General features: G+C 40.5%; 1 protein-coding gene across 6 annotated transcripts in view; it reads left to right on the top strand.

The window, feature by feature from the left end:
• Positions 1 to 19,508, top strand: part of STN1 (STN1 subunit of CST complex) — a 37,873-nt gene extending 18,365 nt beyond the window's left edge. For all 6 annotated transcript variants that reach the window (XM_074545176.1, XM_074545177.1, XM_005481121.4 and 3 more), the window contains 7 exons: positions 3,856 to 3,927; positions 5,664 to 5,825; positions 7,074 to 7,185; positions 7,958 to 8,120; positions 14,767 to 14,889; positions 15,408 to 15,480; positions 19,282 to 19,508. In XM_074545176.1, the coding sequence (XP_074401277.1) occupies positions 3,856 to 3,927; positions 5,664 to 5,825; positions 7,074 to 7,185; positions 7,958 to 8,120; positions 14,767 to 14,889; positions 15,408 to 15,480; positions 19,282 to 19,439 (863 nt within the window). In that variant the 3' untranslated portion in view covers positions 19,440 to 19,508. The remainder of the gene's footprint in view (positions 1 to 3,855; positions 3,928 to 5,663; positions 5,826 to 7,073; positions 7,186 to 7,957; positions 8,121 to 14,766; positions 14,890 to 15,407; positions 15,481 to 19,281) is intronic.
• Positions 19,509 to 19,945: the final 437 nt, after the last annotated feature.

Genomic DNA, 19,945 nt, shown 5'->3' with positions numbered 1-19,945 from the left:
AGCAGATCTTAACTTTAGGTATTGCTTTGTCACTGGTCTCTGCTACCTTCCCCTCCTATTTGCAGTAGCTTTGGTTAGGTGCAAATGTATTGAACAGTGCCCACAAATGGGAAATCACTTCTTCCATATTTGAACCTTAGAAATCCTTTCTTACTTTTTGTATGTCTTGTCATATCTTGGAGCCAACTTCTAAAAGCTGTCAGGAGCTTGTTTATGTTTAGATGCACAAGAGTCTTAACAAACTAACTGAAGCATCATAGACCAGTTCTTGCCAACACCAGCTGGGAGTTGTCTCCTCTGTATTGCTTTTCCCAGTATTCAGTTTTATTAACATGGAAACATCTGATTGTCATTTTGTTCAGCTGTCTTTTACATCTGGAGAAAAAGCAGAGTACAGCAGTGATGATGTGGCAAGTTTCAAAAGGTGGGGGGAGGTCACCTCACAGTAGGAAGGGGGAGCCAAATGCAGAGATCCTATTGAAGTCCTTATGGCCAGTGTGTTCCTCTGCCATGGGTTTTCACCTGGTGGAGGTGAGTCACAGAGTGCCTCTCCTTCCCAGCTCCTTTGCTTGTAAGATTGCAGTTCCCTGACCCTTGGGAGTGCTGTGAAGATACAGCTGATGAATTAACCAGCTCCCAGATACCCCAGCATCAAACTGCTGCAGGGTGGCATTGACTGCAAATGCATTTATCTCTTCATGAGAACAGAGGAAGACAGAATCAAAATGACCAAGACAAAACCAATTCTGTGGGTAAGGGTTTTCCATGCTGCTCTCAGCAGCAGTTTAACAACTACACCTGTGGAAAATGTTTGACTGGAGCAGAAAGTAGAGGAATAGAAATAAAAAGAAACTGCAGAGTAGTGGAATTAAGGCCTTAGATCAGCCGACCTTCAAGTGCAGCTCACAGTAAGCCTGGCTTCCTGCTGTCTTTCACATCCAGCTCCACTCTTTGTTCCAGCAGTTCCTGGTTTGAGTTTTCAGGCTACCTGCCAGAGTGGCCCTCCCCAGCCTGCCCTCCCTTTCAGGCAAGCTGACTCTGGCAGCACAAAACTGTAACTTCTTAGACAGTTTCCTGCTTGTAACTTCTTGCATCTCTCCGTTCAACAGACTCTGGTGAGTCACAGGGGTTGCATCAGTTGGAGTGCCACACACTGCTCAAGACTTGCTCACTTTCCATCTGCTTAAAAGTGACTTACAAAGCAATTCCCCCTTTGTACTTTCCCTCTGATAGGGAACTGAAATGTCTTTGTGTCCCTGCCTTGATCCTCCCCCCTCACTTCCTATTTGTCTGTTTCAGAATACACATCAGTCACTTTAAAGAATTTTAGGTCCTCTGCTGAAAACTCTAGAGCCAGAACTGATGACAAAATTATAATTGTGAAAAAGAGTTAGTTTACTCTTTCCTGGCTAAAAAATTAAAATTACATGCTATGTAATATCTTATTTTGACACTTTGATTTGATTGTTTCTTGCTATTATTATGATAAGTTAGGAGAATGATATCTAATTAAAACATTGCTTTGATCAAGCTCATATTTTACCTAGTGCACCTTTCTGGCCCCTTTTGTCTCCTTTGCTTTTTAACAAAACCAAACATCATATGTGGTTTTCTTTGTATTCCAAAACTAACTTTAAAAGCTAAAAGGCAATCGACTTAAAATAAAAAAAAATCACCGGCATCTCAGTAGGTCCATGCAGGCCTGACAAGAGCCATACCCTTTTTGTCACAAAGAAATAAAAATTTACACAATTATCTCATTTAGGAGGTAGCTTTGAGCTACCCCTCAAATAATTAAGCAAGAATCAAAGAAACCAAAGCCAAACAAACAAAAACCAGGAAAAAAACCCCAACAAACAAAAAGTACACCCATAAAAAACCCAAATAAACAAAAGTTTAAACCCAAAGAGATGAGGAAGGGCGGCATAGGGAGCACAGGAAGTTTTCAAGAGTTTGTAGACCCCTTGTGCATTTAAAATAGATTGTCTAATTAGAATACAATTGCAAGAGTTACTTGTCTTTTTGCTCAAAGCTTTCATCTATGAAATTCCAAAACTTTGTTTCAGAACCTTACTCTGCTACCAGATTCCTTCTGTGGTCAAGTACAGGTCAGTCTCTCCAGAACTCTGTTTTCAGCTGTTACACTGAGGAGAAGCAGTCTGGCCTCCTAATCCTTCAGTCTTGGTTTGTTTCCAGGCCCTTCTTAGGAAGCCTGTCTGTCTTGGTTGGTGCAAGCTGGAACATCTACAGACTGTGGGAATGCAGGAGTGAAATGTTATCTGCCCTGCTTCTTGTTGCCATTGCTGGCTTGCACACGTGGCTTGGGCATGGCTTATGAGGGTTCTGCCTCCTACTAAAATAGTTGCTGTCTGTCTGTACCAAGGAGAGGAAATCCTACCAGCAGATCGTTATCTGTGCTCTGGTACAAAATTAAAGCTGCTGAAATAGTTGCAGACACAGCAGCTCAAAGCATAGAGAGCAGAGAGGAGCATACTTTTGTGATGGAATTTGGAATTGCCTGCATCTTATAAGTGCTGTAAGTTTGCTAATAGGAATGTGCAGCTAAACTGCTTGGAAACTGGAAGGCAAAAGAATAATTTGAAATTAGACCCCCCCAAACAGGGAGATTGTTTTAAAACACGTGAGACAATGCAAAAGCATTTTGCTTTGATGCTATGGTTCCCAGAGGAAATGACTGCAGGTATCAATCAGCACCTTCATAGTAAAGGTTTACTTTACTATGTAGTATGTACTTTACTATGTAAAGTTTACTTTACTATGTTTTTACTAGGTTTACTTTACTATGTAGCTTTACTTTTTTAGTCATGGACCTGCTTTAAGGAGAAGAAGAAAATTGCAGGTTTCCACTTGTGAGGAGTGGAATCTCAGTCTTGGAGATGTTACATTCAAGAAGCAAGGTGCATTGGCTGGATGATCCTTGACAGATATTTAGTGTCTTTCTATTTAGAGTGTTTGTTGTACAAGCCATCTATATACAGTCCCTTGATCTATGGAAAATTGATTCTTCAGACAGATTTTAGTTTCCTTTGAGTTTTGTCTTTTCCTGCTGTCATTGACAATGCAGTGCCTGGAGCAGAAATTGTCAAAGTGATTTTCATTGGTCACTGGCAGAACAGGAAGAACAGCTCCATGCTCAGGAGAAGGTGTTGAGCCTTTTCAGCAGAGGAAGTGGCATGCATGCCACCAGCACCTACACTCTGAATTGGGAATTCCTGGCTTAGAGCAGAGCCACAAGCATGCGTGTCTTCTGTTCTTCCTGCCTAGGGGAGCTGCCTTTCTGCTCCCTGGACATCATCTTGAATTGGAAAGACCAGAAGACTTTGAGCATAATATTGGCATGGAAACCAATGCAGCTGCACTCTTGGTTTATTGACGTGGTTGTATCCCCAAATGTTGAAGTGCTGTTCCATCACTCTAACAGTAATGCTTCTGTAGTTTGTGCCTGGTTTCCTGTTTGAATTTGTCTGACTTCAGCCTTCAAAACTAATTCTTCTCCTGACCTTGTCAACAAGATTAAAACCCCTTAGTATTTAATATATGTACTGAAGCCTCATAATTTAAATTACTGTATGATCTTTCTTTGAGAATATACCTGTTACTTTGCTGACTATGCACATAAGCACATCTGGTGCAGAGCTACTTCCATGTCTGAAACAACTGTGGAAATTATTTCAGATATGCAAGTAGAGTTTGGACTTTACCTTCCAAACCAGTTGGAATGAGATTCCTTGGCAGTTATCTCCCTACATATTTATGTATCTTCACTTCTTGGAACATAACTGCTTGCTTTCCTAGTCTGTAATGCTTGCAGTTTTGTTTTTTTTTTTTTTGCAGTGGATGATAGTACTGGAGTTATAAATTGTGTCTGCTGGAAAAATCCCATGGTAGCAGAAACACCTTTATCAGGTAATTTATCAAAGAAATAAGTCCTCTTTTGACTGTTTTTTTTTAAACTTATGTCTGTCTTAAATAATTTAATAAGTGATCAAACTTACAGAAGAGCAAATACTACCTGGGCCATTTTGGGAATTTTCTATTAGTTTTTTGTGTTTTGTTCAAGGGTGATGCCAATAAAACTATTACATTATGTCCTGTCCCTACCTTTTCCTTATTTGAGTAATATGATATTTCATTTCTCTGCTGTGACATTGTTCAGAGAATTTGCCTGTTAAGGTTCTTACTGTGCCTTCATCTAGTAAGGAACTAGGCTGGAAATGTGCCACAACTTCTGTTTCCAAAGTCAGTCCATTGACCTGCCCTGGTGATTTTGGTTTCAGGATTTATCCTTGCTTTGTTTGGATTCATATACTCTTGCTCATAGAGACACTGTCAGCAAAGAACTTGAAAGTATCTTCAAACACAGTGGGAGGATGCCAGCAGTCTTTTACAATCTGGGCAAGTCCTAAATGTGCAGTAATTGTGCATTTGAAATTAATGTATTATTGTAACAGAACAACTCACTAGTGTCTAGCTGTCTCTTTGCTTTTTCTCCCACTGTTTCTTGTAGATCAAAGTACAGAATTCTTTCTACTTTGGCTCTTCTTGGAAGCCCATGTAGTGGATTGACAACCCTAATATGGAACTGATCAAATCCTACTGAAATAAATCTTACTGGTGTCATCTGCAGTGTTAGGAATGCATATTAATAGAATGGAGAAAGGAAAGCTTGATGTAAAAGTTAAAAGCTCTGATGTCTGTGGAACAAGCCCATTTATACAGACAGATAATTCATACTTATATTTAACAATCCTATGACAGGTGGTACAAATGGTCCCAACTGGAATGTAGAAGACAGCTCTCACTTTGGAGAGGTGATGATCTGGCACAGCTTTCAAAAAAAAAAGAAAAAGGAGACATGCAATCAAATCAGTTTTGAGGAACTTCAATGAGGAACTAAGATGCATTAAAAGGAATTGCATGAAATACTGCTTGAAATAGAATGAGGACCAAGAATGCTTTTCAGCCTTGTATTCTTATTTTACTCATACATCAGTAGTGCTTGGATGGACACCATGCTAAGAATGTAAATTCTTTTATTTGTACCTGCTAAAGAAAGCTCTTAGAGGGGCACAAGAAACTTTCTTCCAGCCCTTTGTAATTGTGATCAGGGATTCTTGGAGCAATAATCAGGTTTTAAGTTATGAAGGATTTACTGTCCTACAAAGCAGTGTTATGTGAATGTGAGGTTCTGTCAAGTTGAATTCACCTCAGCTGGATTCACCCCAGTGTAGACATCAAATTGCATCACATGAATGCTTTGGCCCCACCTCAGATGACTCGTTCTTCTTTTGCATAAAAAGTTCAGCTAACTTTTCCCCTTTCATCCATCTTAGTATGATGAAATCAAAAAATGCCAAAACAATTTGAAATTTATGTTTCAATTCTGCAACCCATCTATGACATTTTCAGAGGTAAATCAGTGTCTTCTCCCTTTTATATTTTCCCCAGGTGAACAACTCAAATAAGTACAATACAGTAAACCAGTTTTGTCACCCAGAAGTTTTCCTACCCAGGACACATGGTGCCTGGGACCTTACCCTTTTTTAGTGATATGACTCCTGTGGTGCTTAGGTGGATGAATGCAAAATGACAATTAATGCATTGACTTTAGTGCCTGACTCCCTTTCCCTCACTTCTTGCAGGTCATCCAAGCACACCCAGCAGTCTGAGTGTGTTTGAACAGCTGAAGAAACTCCAAGAAACAGTAAGCCAGAAAACCAAGCTGGAGATTGGGGATGTTGTCAGGGTCAGAGGTCACATCCGAACCTATAGGCAACAAAGAGAAATTCAGGCTTCATGTTTTTGTGAGTGTTATGAATCTGTGATATAGGTAACTAAGATGTCTGAATCTGTGAAAATATCTGAGCTTTATGTAATTAATTGAATATTTTCCACATTATTTTCTGGCATCTCATTTTTCTAAGGATTCTCATCTGTATATCTTTATTTCAGTTGTAGCAGCATAAGGTCAGAAGACACTCTATGTAATGTGTGAGGTTAGACTGCCTGTAAACGAGGCATTCCTGGAAAAACTGTAAAAGCTGATTAGCATGCATACAAGAATACCACACAGACACTGTGGTTGGGTGTCTGCAAGAGTGATTTGCTCTTCACATTTCTCTGTGTTGAAGTAGAGCAGCCAAAGCCTGTGGGAAGGGAGCTTCTGACCGTCTGTGTCCCACTTCACCAAGGGTGCTGAGGGCTTTGGAGAAGTGGCTGCTGTTCATCACAGCCAATCCATTCCCTGGGCAGGCAGCAGCATATGGGCAGGGTCCCTCTGAAGCCTGGCTTCTCCTCAGCTCCCTGGCTGTGCAGGATGAGGGAGAAGTGTTCCTGAGGCACAGATCTGCGTGCAGGTGCTGCCTCTGTGTCTGACAGCTCCTGGAGCAGCAGGGCTCTGCAGCCCACAGCTCTGGGAGCTTCCAGTTACATAACTGCTTCTCAGTTCCGTGTCTGTGCTGTTGTGTAAGAGCTGATTTTCCCCAGTGAGATCTTACTTAGATAATACTGAAATGATTTCTTTAGTGAAGAAAATCCTGTCTTTTAAAAACCCTGTATAAGTCAGATAAAAAAATCTAGATTTTTCAGCTCTAGCTTAAGTTTGCAAGGGAGTTCAGCCTCCCTTTCCAGACAGAAGATTTATGAGTATGTACAACCCATTCATGGGTTGGTAATAATACCAAAGAGAGCCATGCAATTCAAATAGCCTCTAAATTGCTTTCACTTTGGCCCAAATAAAGCTCCTTACTACGTGTTAACTTCATTTAATGGATAAAGGCTGCTGAAAGGTAAAATAGAGATCATAAATTCTGGTTAAATAAGTTGTCAGACAAAATCATAATCTGTAATGCACCACAACAGGCCATTTTTCCTCCTTGTAAACTGTAAAAGAAGGATTGGCCTTTGTGGTTTGTTTTTATGAAAACCACAGTGAACAAATTTTGCCAATTTAATACTGGCTGTGAAACTCTGTTGTGCTGCCTTAGGTTTGCTTGCTTTAAAAATTGTGTGGGAGTCCTGGCCAGGTTTACAAGTTCTCGTTGCCTTTCCAGATAAAGTGGATGATCCTGTGTGTGATGTCCAGATTTCGAGAATGCTGGAGCTCCCCTGTCTCTATAGAGAAGTTTATGATATACCTTTCAAGAGCCCTGAGGAAATACAGAGGTAAATGCAGTATGCAGAACTGCTCCTGGGGCAAAGTATGGGATATTATGATTGTTTACTTGTTGTAATAACTCTGGAAAAAAATAGAGCAGGGCCTGACTGTGATTCAGACTGCATTCATTACAGTAGCAGTCTGCTTTTCTCCCAAATAATTGGTGATAGATACAGATGAGATACCTGTCCATAATCTGAGGAAAGAAATATAGTGCTGAACTAAAGTGAATATTAGGAAGGAAGTAAAATAATGTGTACAGACCTCTTTCATCTAGTGAAAAAAAATGGGATTTAGAGCAAGATTTGGGGCTGAGGTCAGCAGAGGATTGAGATGTATCCTTGACTGACTGATGTTGTTTTATGTGTAAGGTTGAGGAGCTGTTCCACTGAAGTGCTCTCCTGCCCTTGTCATTGTCAAATCACAAATCCATAGCCTCAATAAGCGGAGTCAAACACTCACTCCTGTACTCAGTTTCAGGGTAGCTGGATGCTTATTGGGAGGCCTGGTGCATGTAGTGTTGTTTCAGAGACTACAGATCTTAAATTCACAAAAAGCCTAACAGCAAATGATTGAAGAAGAACAGTTGAATGTTTATACTTATAAAAATGATCTGTTTTAATTAAGGATTTAAATTCAAATTCTTTAAGAACAGTAAAACATCCTTTGACCTTTGAAACCAGTCCAGTGGACTGTTGTTTGGTTTTTTTTACAATTACTTTATGTAATTGTTCTAAAACACATTTCTTACCTTTTGACATGTTCTGTGTATCCTTGTAGTGGCCCGGAGGGTCAGAATTTCTCAATCCACATGCTGTATGAGAAAGTGCAAGGCTTTTTATTAGAAAACAAAGTTCAGACCTTTTACCAGCAGGAGTTGGAGACCGTTGATTCTCTGGTGTCTCTGATGGGTGTGCATCTACCCAGCCCCAGCTGTGAGGAGGTGAGTGAATGCCCCTGTTCCAGGCTTCTAGTGGGGGGAGATAATACCATGTACTCTTTTAAAGCATAAACAGATAATAGACTGGTGTATTCAGAGAATTCAAAAACCAACTAGTGCTTGAGCTTTACACATTAATTATTTACAGAGCTTGAAGAAATCTTGTTCCTTTAGACATACAAAACTGGGCTGGAAAAAGTAATGTAAGAACATTCTTTTATTAGGGGTAATCTTGTGTTAGGGCAGAGCACTCTTACAGCCTGCAACAGTCACTACTGTATCTAGATTTGTAATTAGTAGCTGTGTCAAAAAAAAGAGAACCCTTTAAGGTGCTTGAGTTTTTTGGGACAGAGATTTGAGATCCTGGATCTAATCAGGAGAAGGGAGCACAAAATCTTTGTCTAGTTTCTCATTTGAAGCTCAGTATATTAATAGAGATGCAGCTCTCGAGAGGAGGTTATGATGAGTGGATGAACCGTGCTCTCTGCTACATTTCTCACATTGGAAGTCCCTAACTGTGAAAGGATGAGAAGGTGGCATTAAATTGAAATCAGTTTACAGGCAGTTATGTGTAACCAAACTATTAACAAATTTTCCAGTGTGTTAGTAACCTCTTGATCAGCTGCAGAATGGGAAACAGAACAACACCCATTTTGTAAAATGGCTTTATATTATTCTGTATTAGGTGGATAAATTACAAACCAGATTTTCAACTTGTATGAAGTGATAATTTTCTGCAAAGATTACAAATACATCTTTTATCATGAAAGCAATGGCAATTGGAACTTAAGCTGGAGTGTTGTGATTCATTTGTTTACTTTTTGGTTTTCTGTAGAGAAATAAATCCCTGGCAGACATTTTTACCCTGATTTTTAAGTGCGCTGTAATGTTAAGTGCTATGGTATGTTGAATTCTAATGCTTGTTTCATTCTTAAAAAACCCAAAAAATAACACAAAACTCAAACTCTTGCAGATAAGGTTGAATAATAATGAAAAGTAGCTTTTTTCTTGTTGGCCTTGTTGAACTGCTGCTGATAGCTCTTCTTGATAACTGAGTTGGGGTTGTTTGTTTGTTTTCATTAAAGTATTTTTTCCTGGTTTGCTGTAAAACAAACATGGATATTAGCACTAACAGGAGCTATTCTCATTTTGGACAGAAAATTTTGCTAGTAGATTATCCAACATGGCACCTGGTACATTCTAAACTAGCTGAAGCAGTATTGAAAGTTCCCAAACACTTTACAATAAAGGAAGTAGTCGCCATTGTGTCCAATACTGGAAACTTAAATGCTTCAGCATTTATAGAAAGACTAAGATAAATAATTTACAAAGCCATTTAAAGTAGGAACTGGTGCAGAACAAACATAGAAAGACTGAAAAAATCCCCCAAGGAAACCCAACCCAAACAAAACACCAACCAACCAAAAGAAAAATAACTCAAAAACCCCAAATCAAGAAAAATACTATAGCATCAGTGTTATTAGCAGTCATAAAGAGCTATCATAATAATTGTTAGTTGCTCCTGACCCTGATACAAGGACGTGAGTATATGTCCCAGGAATGTGAGTGCACAGCTGCTTATTTAGAAATTGCAGTTCTACTTATTGTCCATTACTACTAATTTCTTGCAAAGAAGGTTATCTGTTCTTGCATAAGAAAAGACCTTCAGTTGTCAAGTGGCATGAATGCCTTAGGAGGAGAGCCTAGTAATGCTCTGGAAATGTATTTCCTTGTTCGTCTACTCCATCTCTAGAAGGTGTCACCTTTCATAATTGGCAAAGGGTCAAGTACCCAGTTCCATCCACAAAAGGAAGTGTAATAGATCTGATTTCTGTCCCTCTTCCTTTCTTTTCTCTTCAGTAGTCTTTTGTTTTGTGCTGCTCTCAAACCAAGAGGATAAAAGGTGCTGCTGATGTGGAACAATGTTATTGTGGCCTATTTGGCAAGGCAGGAGCTACAGAGCCAACTCAGCTAATTAGGCCATGCCTCAATATACACACTTGTTCACTTCTTGCACTTTTCCTGCTTGTAAAAGGATGAGTTATTTGGATGTATAGATTTATTTTTTTATCCTGATTCCAGTGTTCTAGAGCACAAGTTGCTGTTAAACTATTTGTTTCCTTTCTCTTCCTTTCCCCCTTCATCTCTTTCCCAACTTGTAAAGTACTTACACAATGTTCATCATAGTGGGAGAGTGTCTCCCCATGGAATATTTTCCCCAGGGAGGTGATGAGCTGCTGTGGAGTCACTGCAGTGGAGTGGAGCAGAGGGTGAAGATGGAAGAGTTAGCTGGGATGGTTTGAGGTTGGCAGCATCTCTGTGTTCCTTTTCAGCATTACTGTGTAGCTGAGCCCTGTCCACATCCCATACAGGTCCTACAATAAATGCCTCATTCCAGTCCTGATGCCTCCCTGGCAGTGCAGTCTTCTGCCTGTCTGGAATAAATTTCCCTCTAGCAGATGCATCTGGCAGAACTGAAATAATTTCCTCTTCTCAGACATATACTAGGGAAAATTTAATTTTATAGTCTACAAATGATGAGGAAGAGAATTTAACTGCTTTTAAAAGTAGTTAAAAATTAACAAATCTTTTATGAGTTTTAAAGCCATTGGAGCTTTAATTTGCATAACCAGTTCCCCATCTATCCCAAAGGTGTAGCCTTTTCCCTAGCCCTTAAAACAAGTGACTCTTGAGTCTGGAGGGGTGGGTACCAGAAGGAAGACTGCGAGTAAAAGAAGAAAAAGTAATTTTGTGCTTAGAGAACCTCCAGAGTGTACTTACTGGACTTAGGCAATTATGTTTGGCAAATGGACAAGCCTTTGGTCCCATTTTTAAAGAAAGCTGCATGTTAAGTGGATCCATCCAGTTTCTCAACTGAAATGCTTTAAACCAGCCAGTCTTGATTAACAATATTTCTGCCCTTCTGCCATGCATAAGCTATAGTGTGTGCTATTTTAGTGCTGCCATTCCAGTTTGTGAATGTCACTGCCCTGGACACATGGCTTGAGTTGTGCTTTCCAGAGGGTGCTGTTTGTGCTCCTCTTGATTTGAATGTTATCTCAAGGTCACCAATGGAAAGTAGTTAAAGCAGGAAGTTTTGCAGTGTTGTTCACACTGTCTGTGCCCACCCTGTTCATTGTACTGTAGGTGTAACAGTTCACTGGAAGTTCTTGATGCAGGGTCTTTGTCTTTCTGCCTCTCAAGGAAGTTTCACCACTGCTTTAAATATTATTTAAATGTTTTTAAATATTATTTAAACATATAAAAATATTATTTTAAATATTATTTGCTATAATAAGCTGCAAAGCTTATTATAGGACTTCAGGACTGACATGTCCAGGATCACTATTATTAAAATTGTCACCTGCCTAAGCCCAGGATTAAACATTACATGAGGAAATGCAAAAGGTGATTTCCTGAGTAGAATCACATGTGTGGTTATACCAGGAAAGTTTAACACCATCAGGGTGTGATTCATAATGAGTCAAAGGTTGCATAGTTCCAATGTTTTAAACAGGTTCACTAATTCCTTTGCCACTTCATTTCTTTGACCTAATATTGATTGTAGAGAGAATTTGTCTTGTTTTAAAGATCTGAGAATAACTGGTTGCACAGCACCAGCCCACTAAGCTGTGTGAGGCCTATCAGATGGAATATATTGATTAAAGGACCAATTTAATTCTGGATACATAGATTGTTCTGTTGGCTTTGCTACAGAGCCCTTGGCCATTCTTGGGAGTGAGGGTAATGATAGTAAAATTATTATTTAATAGCTGCTTCTGTGTCAGGTTACACACATACACACACAACGTGCTTTACAAAAGGGGTGACTGATTCTTGAATGCTCCTAGGTTTTGCATGTACAGCTTCATTTATTTGAAAAGGACTTGATTTGGAAGAGAGGGGGAAGACCCTGCTGTTACTGCTTGAGAGAACCTGAAATGGTGCACCCTGAAACTAAGGCATGCCCAAGGGGGGCACTTTGCAAAAGGAGGTGTGAACATTGGGAGAGATATTGGGGAGAAGAACTATTGACCTGTGCATTTGCAGGATGAGATGCTGGAGTTACTTTGGGTGGACCAAAAGAGCAGAATAAGCAATTTCAGTCTGTGTTGACAAAGAAACTGAATTGCTGCCTTACCCAGAGGAATGGAGAAGAGGAAGCATGTTCTAGAGCACACAAAGAAAAAACCTCAAAATTTTCCTGTCATTTTATGGTACTACTAAACACCAATAATACATAATATTTTTGTATTAATATATAATATGGTACTATTAAAGTGGGTAGGAGCCCTATTTTGGTTTTCAGAAACAGTCCTTCTGCCATGAAGCCCTTTTCCATGGATTCTGCAGCACATATGAGAGAGTGCTGATATGGAGCAGCTGCTTACTTATAATAAGGCCTCGCTGCTTTCACTCTGTCAGTGCCTTGACTTGCATTCTTAGTGATTCTGTTTCAGTATCCATCCAAGCTGAGCTGTGTGTCAGTTCATACAGAGTCTGTTTTTAATTATCTCCCTTTTCTGACAGGATTTCAGTGGTGAGCCAAACCGAATAATTATTGCGCTTCTTTGGAAATATTTTTATCTTTTTTTTCTCCCCAAATGTTTGCTTTCACATTAAAAATTGATCGGAGTCTTGAGTTGGTTGCTTTGCTAGCAATTTCTTACATTCTTGAGGATTTATTACTGTATTTGAGTGAGAGGCAAAGTCTCTTCATTTTACATATGGCTGTGAGAATGTGCTTTTCTGTGAGCAAATATTCCCTCTTCACTTAATCCTTCCTGATGCATTTTATGTTTGTTTCTTCAGTTCATCAGAAGAGGCACAATAAAGAGAAATACCTTAGTGGTGTTAATGCAGTGACTGGAACAGTGTCCAGATGCATGGCCAAGTCTGTAATTAGAAGTAGAGTCTGTTGTTATCCAGATTGGTACTATGGTGGACAGGAGGACAGACAAGGTTCAGGCACTGAATCCTTCAGTCTGAAACAGAGGAAACTGAACTGAGAATAAGAGCCATTGTTCTGTTATAATTATCTTGAAGTATTCAGCAATTATTTTTGCTGGTGATTTGAGAGGAAAAAGAGAATTAGCTGTTGTGGGACAGAGAGAGAGATGTGATTATGGCCTGTTGAAATGCTGAGGGTCATCTGGAGGAACAGGAGGGAGAAACTTGTGATGCATGCTAACACCAATATCCCTTTTGGATCCCAGAACTATTCCCAGTTAGGTACATCAGCTTCCAGGCTGTTGCAGTGTCCCTTGAGAGCTGCAAATGCATTGAATGAGTGTTTTGTGAGGAGAGATTCTTCCTTTGCTCCTGTGGTGTCCATTTCACATATTCATGTACTTTCCTTCTAGTTCATGGTGATTGCCTGCTTCACTCCCCAGGCTCTGAGCTGCTCCTGGTGAGTGAAGTAGGACATGTGAAGTCTGATGTTTCTGTTCAGAACAGGGTGGGAGCATTTCTGGTGATAGTTGAAGGAATGGCTTGGCAGATCTTGCTCTGGTTGCTCTGGTGTGGTTCTAGTTATCACGTGGTGGTTTGTGGGAAGCAGTTTAGCTCTCTTCTCAAAGAAAACCACAGGGAGCACAGTGTGCTCCCAACAGATGAGAAAACAGCAATTGGGGAACTGAAGCAGTCTTTAGATAAATGGGAGGTTGAAGGACACAGTAGGACAGATGGAGATGGAGAAGAGTAAATCATAGTCTTGCTCTTATCTACACATACTTTCCCTCCTCCACAAGTAATTATTTCCTTCTACTTCCCTAGCTGTCATTCCACTCTCTTAGATCTGCTCTACTTCCAAACAAACACTGCTTTTCCCTGGTTTTTTTTTCTCCTCCCCTTCCTTCCTTCTCTTTTAGAAGTGTCCCAAACCCAGAACCCTGTGTTCTAAATAACCTCAGTTAGGACTTTCAGATATATTGTTCTCCTTTCACAAAAAACTAATTTCCCACCTACCCTTAAAACTGAGTCCTTTGTTTCCTTATTTCATATGCTTGTATTAATTTCTTGCAAGCTCTTTATCCTTTCACTTCATTAGGCTGTGGAGAAGCTCCTGAGTGCATGACCAGAATGTTTGTAAAAATTTGTAAACAAAGGGGACGAGAAACAAATACTGACTGGTTTTGTCAGTTTTCTCCTTTCCCTGAAATCAGGAGTTGGGAATGCAGTCCTCAGCCCTTGGATTCCTCCTGAATATCACCTTACAAAATACTGATTTTCCTACCTTCCTACCCCTACCTTCACCCTTATTACCAGGAAAACTCTGAAAGTGAACAAATCTTGATTAACAAGAAAGTCAAATGAACTGCAAGCATCACAAGAACGTTCCAAAAAAAGATTTCTTGGTACATCACCAAATAGCTGCTAATCACAAAGAAGGCAGTTTAGAGATTGTGGTTCCTCAGGATTGATACAAGCTTCTGGTGTTTGGGTTTTGTTTAAAGCTCAGCATTGTTGATTATTTCATACATAACAGATATGATTTGTGAATTACTAAATGAAGAAAAATGTGTACCAAAATTCATGTTGAAGAGGATCTGAAGTCATCTTTTTCTTGTAAGCATCTGGAGCTTTTGCTGGTAACTTTGGTTGAGCTTAGATTTCTCACCATCTGCTTCATTCCTTTCTTTCCATCCAGGTGAAGTCAGAAAGTAGCTCCAGTTCCAAAAGGATTCATGGTGTTTTTAAGGAAGCAATAAAGATGCTACAAGAAAAAGGAGTGGTTTTCCAGAAACCTAGCAGCTCCAAGGACTTATACTATGTAAGGAACTGAGCTGTGGTTGCAAGAAAGTTCAGTGGTATGACTGAACTCCTAATCAGTAAAAACAATAAAAATACTGCAGAAATAGTAGAAATGTTTCAGAAAGAGCAGCAGGACATCGAGATGCTCTCAGTTGACTCAGAAGTATTTTCTGCAGCTTACTTCACTGTTGGTTGTACTACTGAGTTGTTCCAAGTTCTGCCTGTGTTCACTGGGTTGCCAAACTGCTCTGATCCAGCTGAGCTCACGGAAACCTGGGGCCTGGGACAGTTCTCCAAGTGGGTTCAAGCTTGCTGTTCTGCTGAGGCAGTCACCCTCCTTTGGGTCAAACTTAGTTGTATCCTAATTCATGGATGCTGCTAATAGTAGTAAAACTATTGCCTGAAGATTTGATGTCCATTATTAGTCTTGGAGGCAGCATAAAGTGCAGAGTGTAATTATGACAGTGTTAGCTTAGAATACACCACATCAGTGGATTGTTTTTCAACAGCAAGGCCAATTTCTTCTTTTTTCTTCAGGTGACTGACCATGATAAGGAGCTGTTTAAAGTGACCCTTGATGTGATTAAAGAAGACTGTCGAAAACCCAGGCGTAAGTAGCAGGGTGATCAAGCTCTGATGAGCTGGTGCTGATATACTGGTGACAATATCTCCTCCTGCTGCCTGTCCTCACCCTCGAGCTTAAGCTGTTGCTGGTGTAGCTAATCAGTAAAACTAAAAGCAGGAGTGCAGGAGCAGCTTCCTGTGAGCATGGAGAGAGAAAGAGCAGGTGTGCCCAGCAGGAAGCAAACTTCTCCCATCTGAAATAAGCAGCCATTATCTTAGATCTGTATCTTTTGAGAATACTTAGATTTTGGGAGGAACCAAATGTAATACAGTCAGGTCACCACCTAGCAGGTGTTGCTCTGCATTCTGAAGAAGTAGCAAATCTTGCTGGTTCAGTTTCTGCAGGGGAGTTGACACAAAAGTGACCATGCAGAAAGGTGAAATCCCCGCCTCCTTTAAGTCAACAATACAACTTGCTTAAGTCAGTAGGATATTCTCTGGAGATTTTAAGCTCGGGTAGAGCTCAGATGGTATTTTTCTGTAGTTAAGGATTTCAGTCGAACAAAGTGTATTTCTTTTCAGATAATGTGCCTCAGGTGGCTTCTGAGTTATCCCTGTCCCTCAAACTATTGTGTTTTATTGTCAGAGTGATAACTTGTGCTTGACGTGAATGTGTTCTAATTACGCAGGTACATTGCTACAGAGTGTCTTTCAGTTCATGGGATAGAATGTGTCAGCAGGGATCACTTGCTGCAGGAGTGCAGCTATTTGTGGGACAGAATGTGCTTTAGTACAGAATAAATGACTGACTGGAACATAAGGCATAAAATCTTAAATTGCTCATTTCCCTATACTATCATAACTACAATAGCACTTGTAGGACCTGGAGTATGATGGTTATTCTGCAGTGAAAAAAAAGGCTAAATGAGGCAAAATCAAGTTTGAGTTTTAACTGTCTCTCTTGAGTGATACAATGTTAGACAAGGTCTTGGGAGAAGAGGTTACTACTGGGCATGCAGGTTAATATGGACTTGTTTTCTTGAGGGTGTTTCAGTGCAACAAATTGCTGTATCACATTGTTTTATTGTCTTTTATCCAATTAAAAAACATCATTTCTCTAAGAGTCAAATCATTCCTTTGCTCATTTTATGCATCAGTTAGTTCTCCTGATAACCTGCTTTTTAAAATATAACTATGGCACTATCAAGGCCAGAACCTCCATACAGATGACAGAGGCACTGAATGACTGCCCCCTATTTGTTCCCTTCTTGTGCATTGTCAGACTGGTCAAGTACTCTGTGATCCATGGGAAGCTGGGAAGTTCTTTCGGTCAGTGAAGTCAGCAGCAGAGAGTAATTTGTAGAGCAGTCACAGAAAAGACTTTGAAGAGTCCTGAGTCCTCAAAGCCATGTTTTCCATAATAAGCAGTTTAAAATTAGCAACTGTTTTACAAACCCTCTTGTTCTCCTTGAAGCTTTCCCCCTGCTTAGTTTCCAGGTCAGTGACCCTTTGCTGCTTTCCAGAAGGACTATTTCAATGTCCTGGTCCTCGGCAGTGGAAGCAAAGCCAAGGAGCTTCAATGGAAAGCAGCAGGCACGGCGGCGGTGTTTGCTGTCCGGGGATGATGCAAGAGCGCCGAGCTGAGCGTGGCTGCCGGCCCCCCTCTGCTGGTGGGAGCTCCAGGAGCGAGAAAACGGGGACATGGCCATTCACCTCTAGGGCTTTTTCTTGTTTGTTGCAAGACATTCCTACCCGTTTTCCTCCAAGAGTAACAGTAATCTTCCATGACAAGAGGGATGATTTATGATAAATCAAACTCTTCTCTCCAATGAGTTACTTCTCTGCCAGTTTTCCAGGCAACGCCTTGCGCCGTTGCTGTAGTTGTGACACATTCCCAGGCCCAACCCAGCTGTCTGAAACTATTGTACAAATTTTAAAAAAAATCTTGCCTGCCTACTCAGAGCTGCACAAGCCCTGATCTGTAATGTGCCTACCTGACAATCCTAGTCCTTGGCTCCACTTATAATTCCTGATCTTAAATGCACTCATGAGACACCACTGTGGGTTCATCTAGAAACTTAATATAGCCAGATAGCACATTTTGATTCCAGACTGAACTGCAAAATGGATTTGGGTTTTGGTTTGTTTCTTTCTTTGTTTTATAAATTTTAGGCTTCAATCAGGCTAATGGTAGAGAGGACAAAAACCAGAACCACTTGAAGTTAAATTTAATATTTCAGAATATACTCTGTGTGAGACATCTACAGTGAGCAAATGGCAGTCCTAAAACTCTGTTCCCTCTGATGTTGGTTGTCAGGCAGGACAGTCAATCACAGCCTGGCTTCCCTCAGCTGCTGGACAAAAGCAAGAGCCCAGGATCTCAGTGAAAGAGGGACAGGAGTGTTTTAGGGTTACTTAATAATTGTACACAGCAGCTTCCCCAAAGTGCTGTTTTCTACCAGCATCTAGGGGGAAAGTACACATTGTACTGTTAGGTAACACTTGAGTCATTAATGTAATTCATTGAGATTTAAGTTCCTCTGGATCAGGGATGGGCAATTTGACCTTCTTATGACAAACCTATGACAAATGCAAAGTGCAGCTGCCCATTTTGTTTGCAACAACAGTCACTATGACCAGGTAGAGGCATTGTTCTGTTCTCTGCAGTTATCTCTCCCAGGGTAGTGGACACATTTTTGGCTATTGGCCACAAAGGTCTTTTTATCATGCTGGATACTTCTGAGGAAGTATATCTGCCTGATTCACAGCCTAATCAGAATTAGGCTGAACTGTTTATTTACTGCTATCTACCAGTGACTTTTCACAGCAGCTTTTTCTGATCCAGCTCTGGGGCTCAGCAGATTCTAGAGTAGAGAATTAACTAAAAAAAAAAAAAACAAAACACAACAAAATATAAGGCTCTTCCTGGCCCATGGCAGTTTCTCAGTACCCTTATCAAACTTGCCTTGCATCACGTGAGCAAAGGAGATGGAAAATAATTTGTGCTGAGAAATCTGATTTATGTCTTTTTTCCATTGTCAGCTGCTGTGGAGAAATATGTTGTGGACCTCAGCACCTGGGGGACTGGGAGCTTGCAGCACTGATGATTAGTGGAGGAAATGATGACTGGGACAGCTTCAAACAATTCCCCACCTAGCACAGAACAGATGTGTGCAGCCACCTCTGTGCTTGCCCCTAGCAAAGGGGGTTATTTTAAAGTTCTCTTCTCTTGTACATTGCAGGGCTAATTCCACTTAAAAGGAGATAAAATCTGATACTGATGGTTCCATGACTGTCTACTCCCATAATTGTCTGGGTGGTCTGCAGGGTAGGGATGGGATAGCACTGCGAGGTGAATGCAGTTGCAGTGCAGCAATTTTTCCACAAGATGCCAGCGTTGGGCCAGCGGTTACAGGCCTTGGCCACGCATCTCCCTGCTGTGCTTGAAGGCTGTGAAGTTGGGTCTCAGTAAAATGACTTTCATTTGGTTCCTTCTGAAGTTGCAAAAACGGGATGGCCTGCACAGGTGCACAGTGGAGGTGCCCTTGCATTATTAAACTCCTCATCGAGTTGTACTGTGCCACGTATGTTAAGAGTAGTCAAGACTGAGTTATCTTTCACCCTCATTACTACTGTTACAGCCCTGACACTTCCCAGAAAAGTCACTGGGAACAGTTGATAATTGGAGAACTGTAGGCACAGACAGGATCTCTTTCTTCTGAATACATGTCTGTTTCTGTATCTAGGGCTCTGGGATTTTTCCTGATTGATCTGTATTATGATAGTTCAAAAGAGACACACTGAGGTATTTCTTTCATGCCTGGCTGCATTTTCCTTTTTCCTGCAGATGCTGAAAAAGGCTGCCATTTCCTTCATGTCCTGAGCTGTGTTCGGCAGAGCTACAGCCCCTCTCTGCCTGAAGTGGTGATGCACCGGGTCTTGGAACTACTGGAGAGTAACAGTGATGTTGTCAGCACTATGGAAGGATATTTCATGGTATTTTAAAGAGAAAAGATAAGAAAGAGAGGTTGAGAGACTGAGAGAAACTGTAATTATCTGGTATTATCTAGATAGTAGATAAAAAAGAGCCTTTTGATTCTCCAAGTGCTATTTTTGTTCAGCTTCAGAGAAGTTGTTCAAATACTTGTTTTAATATTCTTCCTGACTTCCTTGCTATTCCTAGTGAAAGTGGTATCAAACTCATTCTGGACATTCTAATCTAGCAGGGAAACTGGAAAAGAAACTGTGCTCTTGGAGTAAGATGAGACATTGATCATCCTCACATCTGCATCCAGTGTGCCTAAAGAAAAGTCACTGCTAAAGATCACTGTTTACAGCAGTGGTCATCTCAGGAGATATTTTTCTGGCTCAATGATTGATCTTGCTAGGTTTCATGTGGTAATAGCTGTAGATCTTTAATTTTATGTGAACTTGGTAACACCTAGAGAAAGGACACACAAACAGGAGGATTTGCCTGTCCTTTCTGGCAGTGCTGGTGCATCTTTGTCTGT

This window comes from Zonotrichia albicollis, chromosome 7 (genome assembly GCF_047830755.1).
Source record: "Zonotrichia albicollis isolate bZonAlb1 chromosome 7, bZonAlb1.hap1, whole genome shotgun sequence".
Taxonomy (NCBI): domain Eukaryota; kingdom Metazoa; phylum Chordata; class Aves; order Passeriformes; family Passerellidae; genus Zonotrichia; species Zonotrichia albicollis.
The sequence above is the reverse complement of the archived record's forward strand: the minus strand, read 5'-3'. Positions and strand labels throughout refer to the sequence as shown.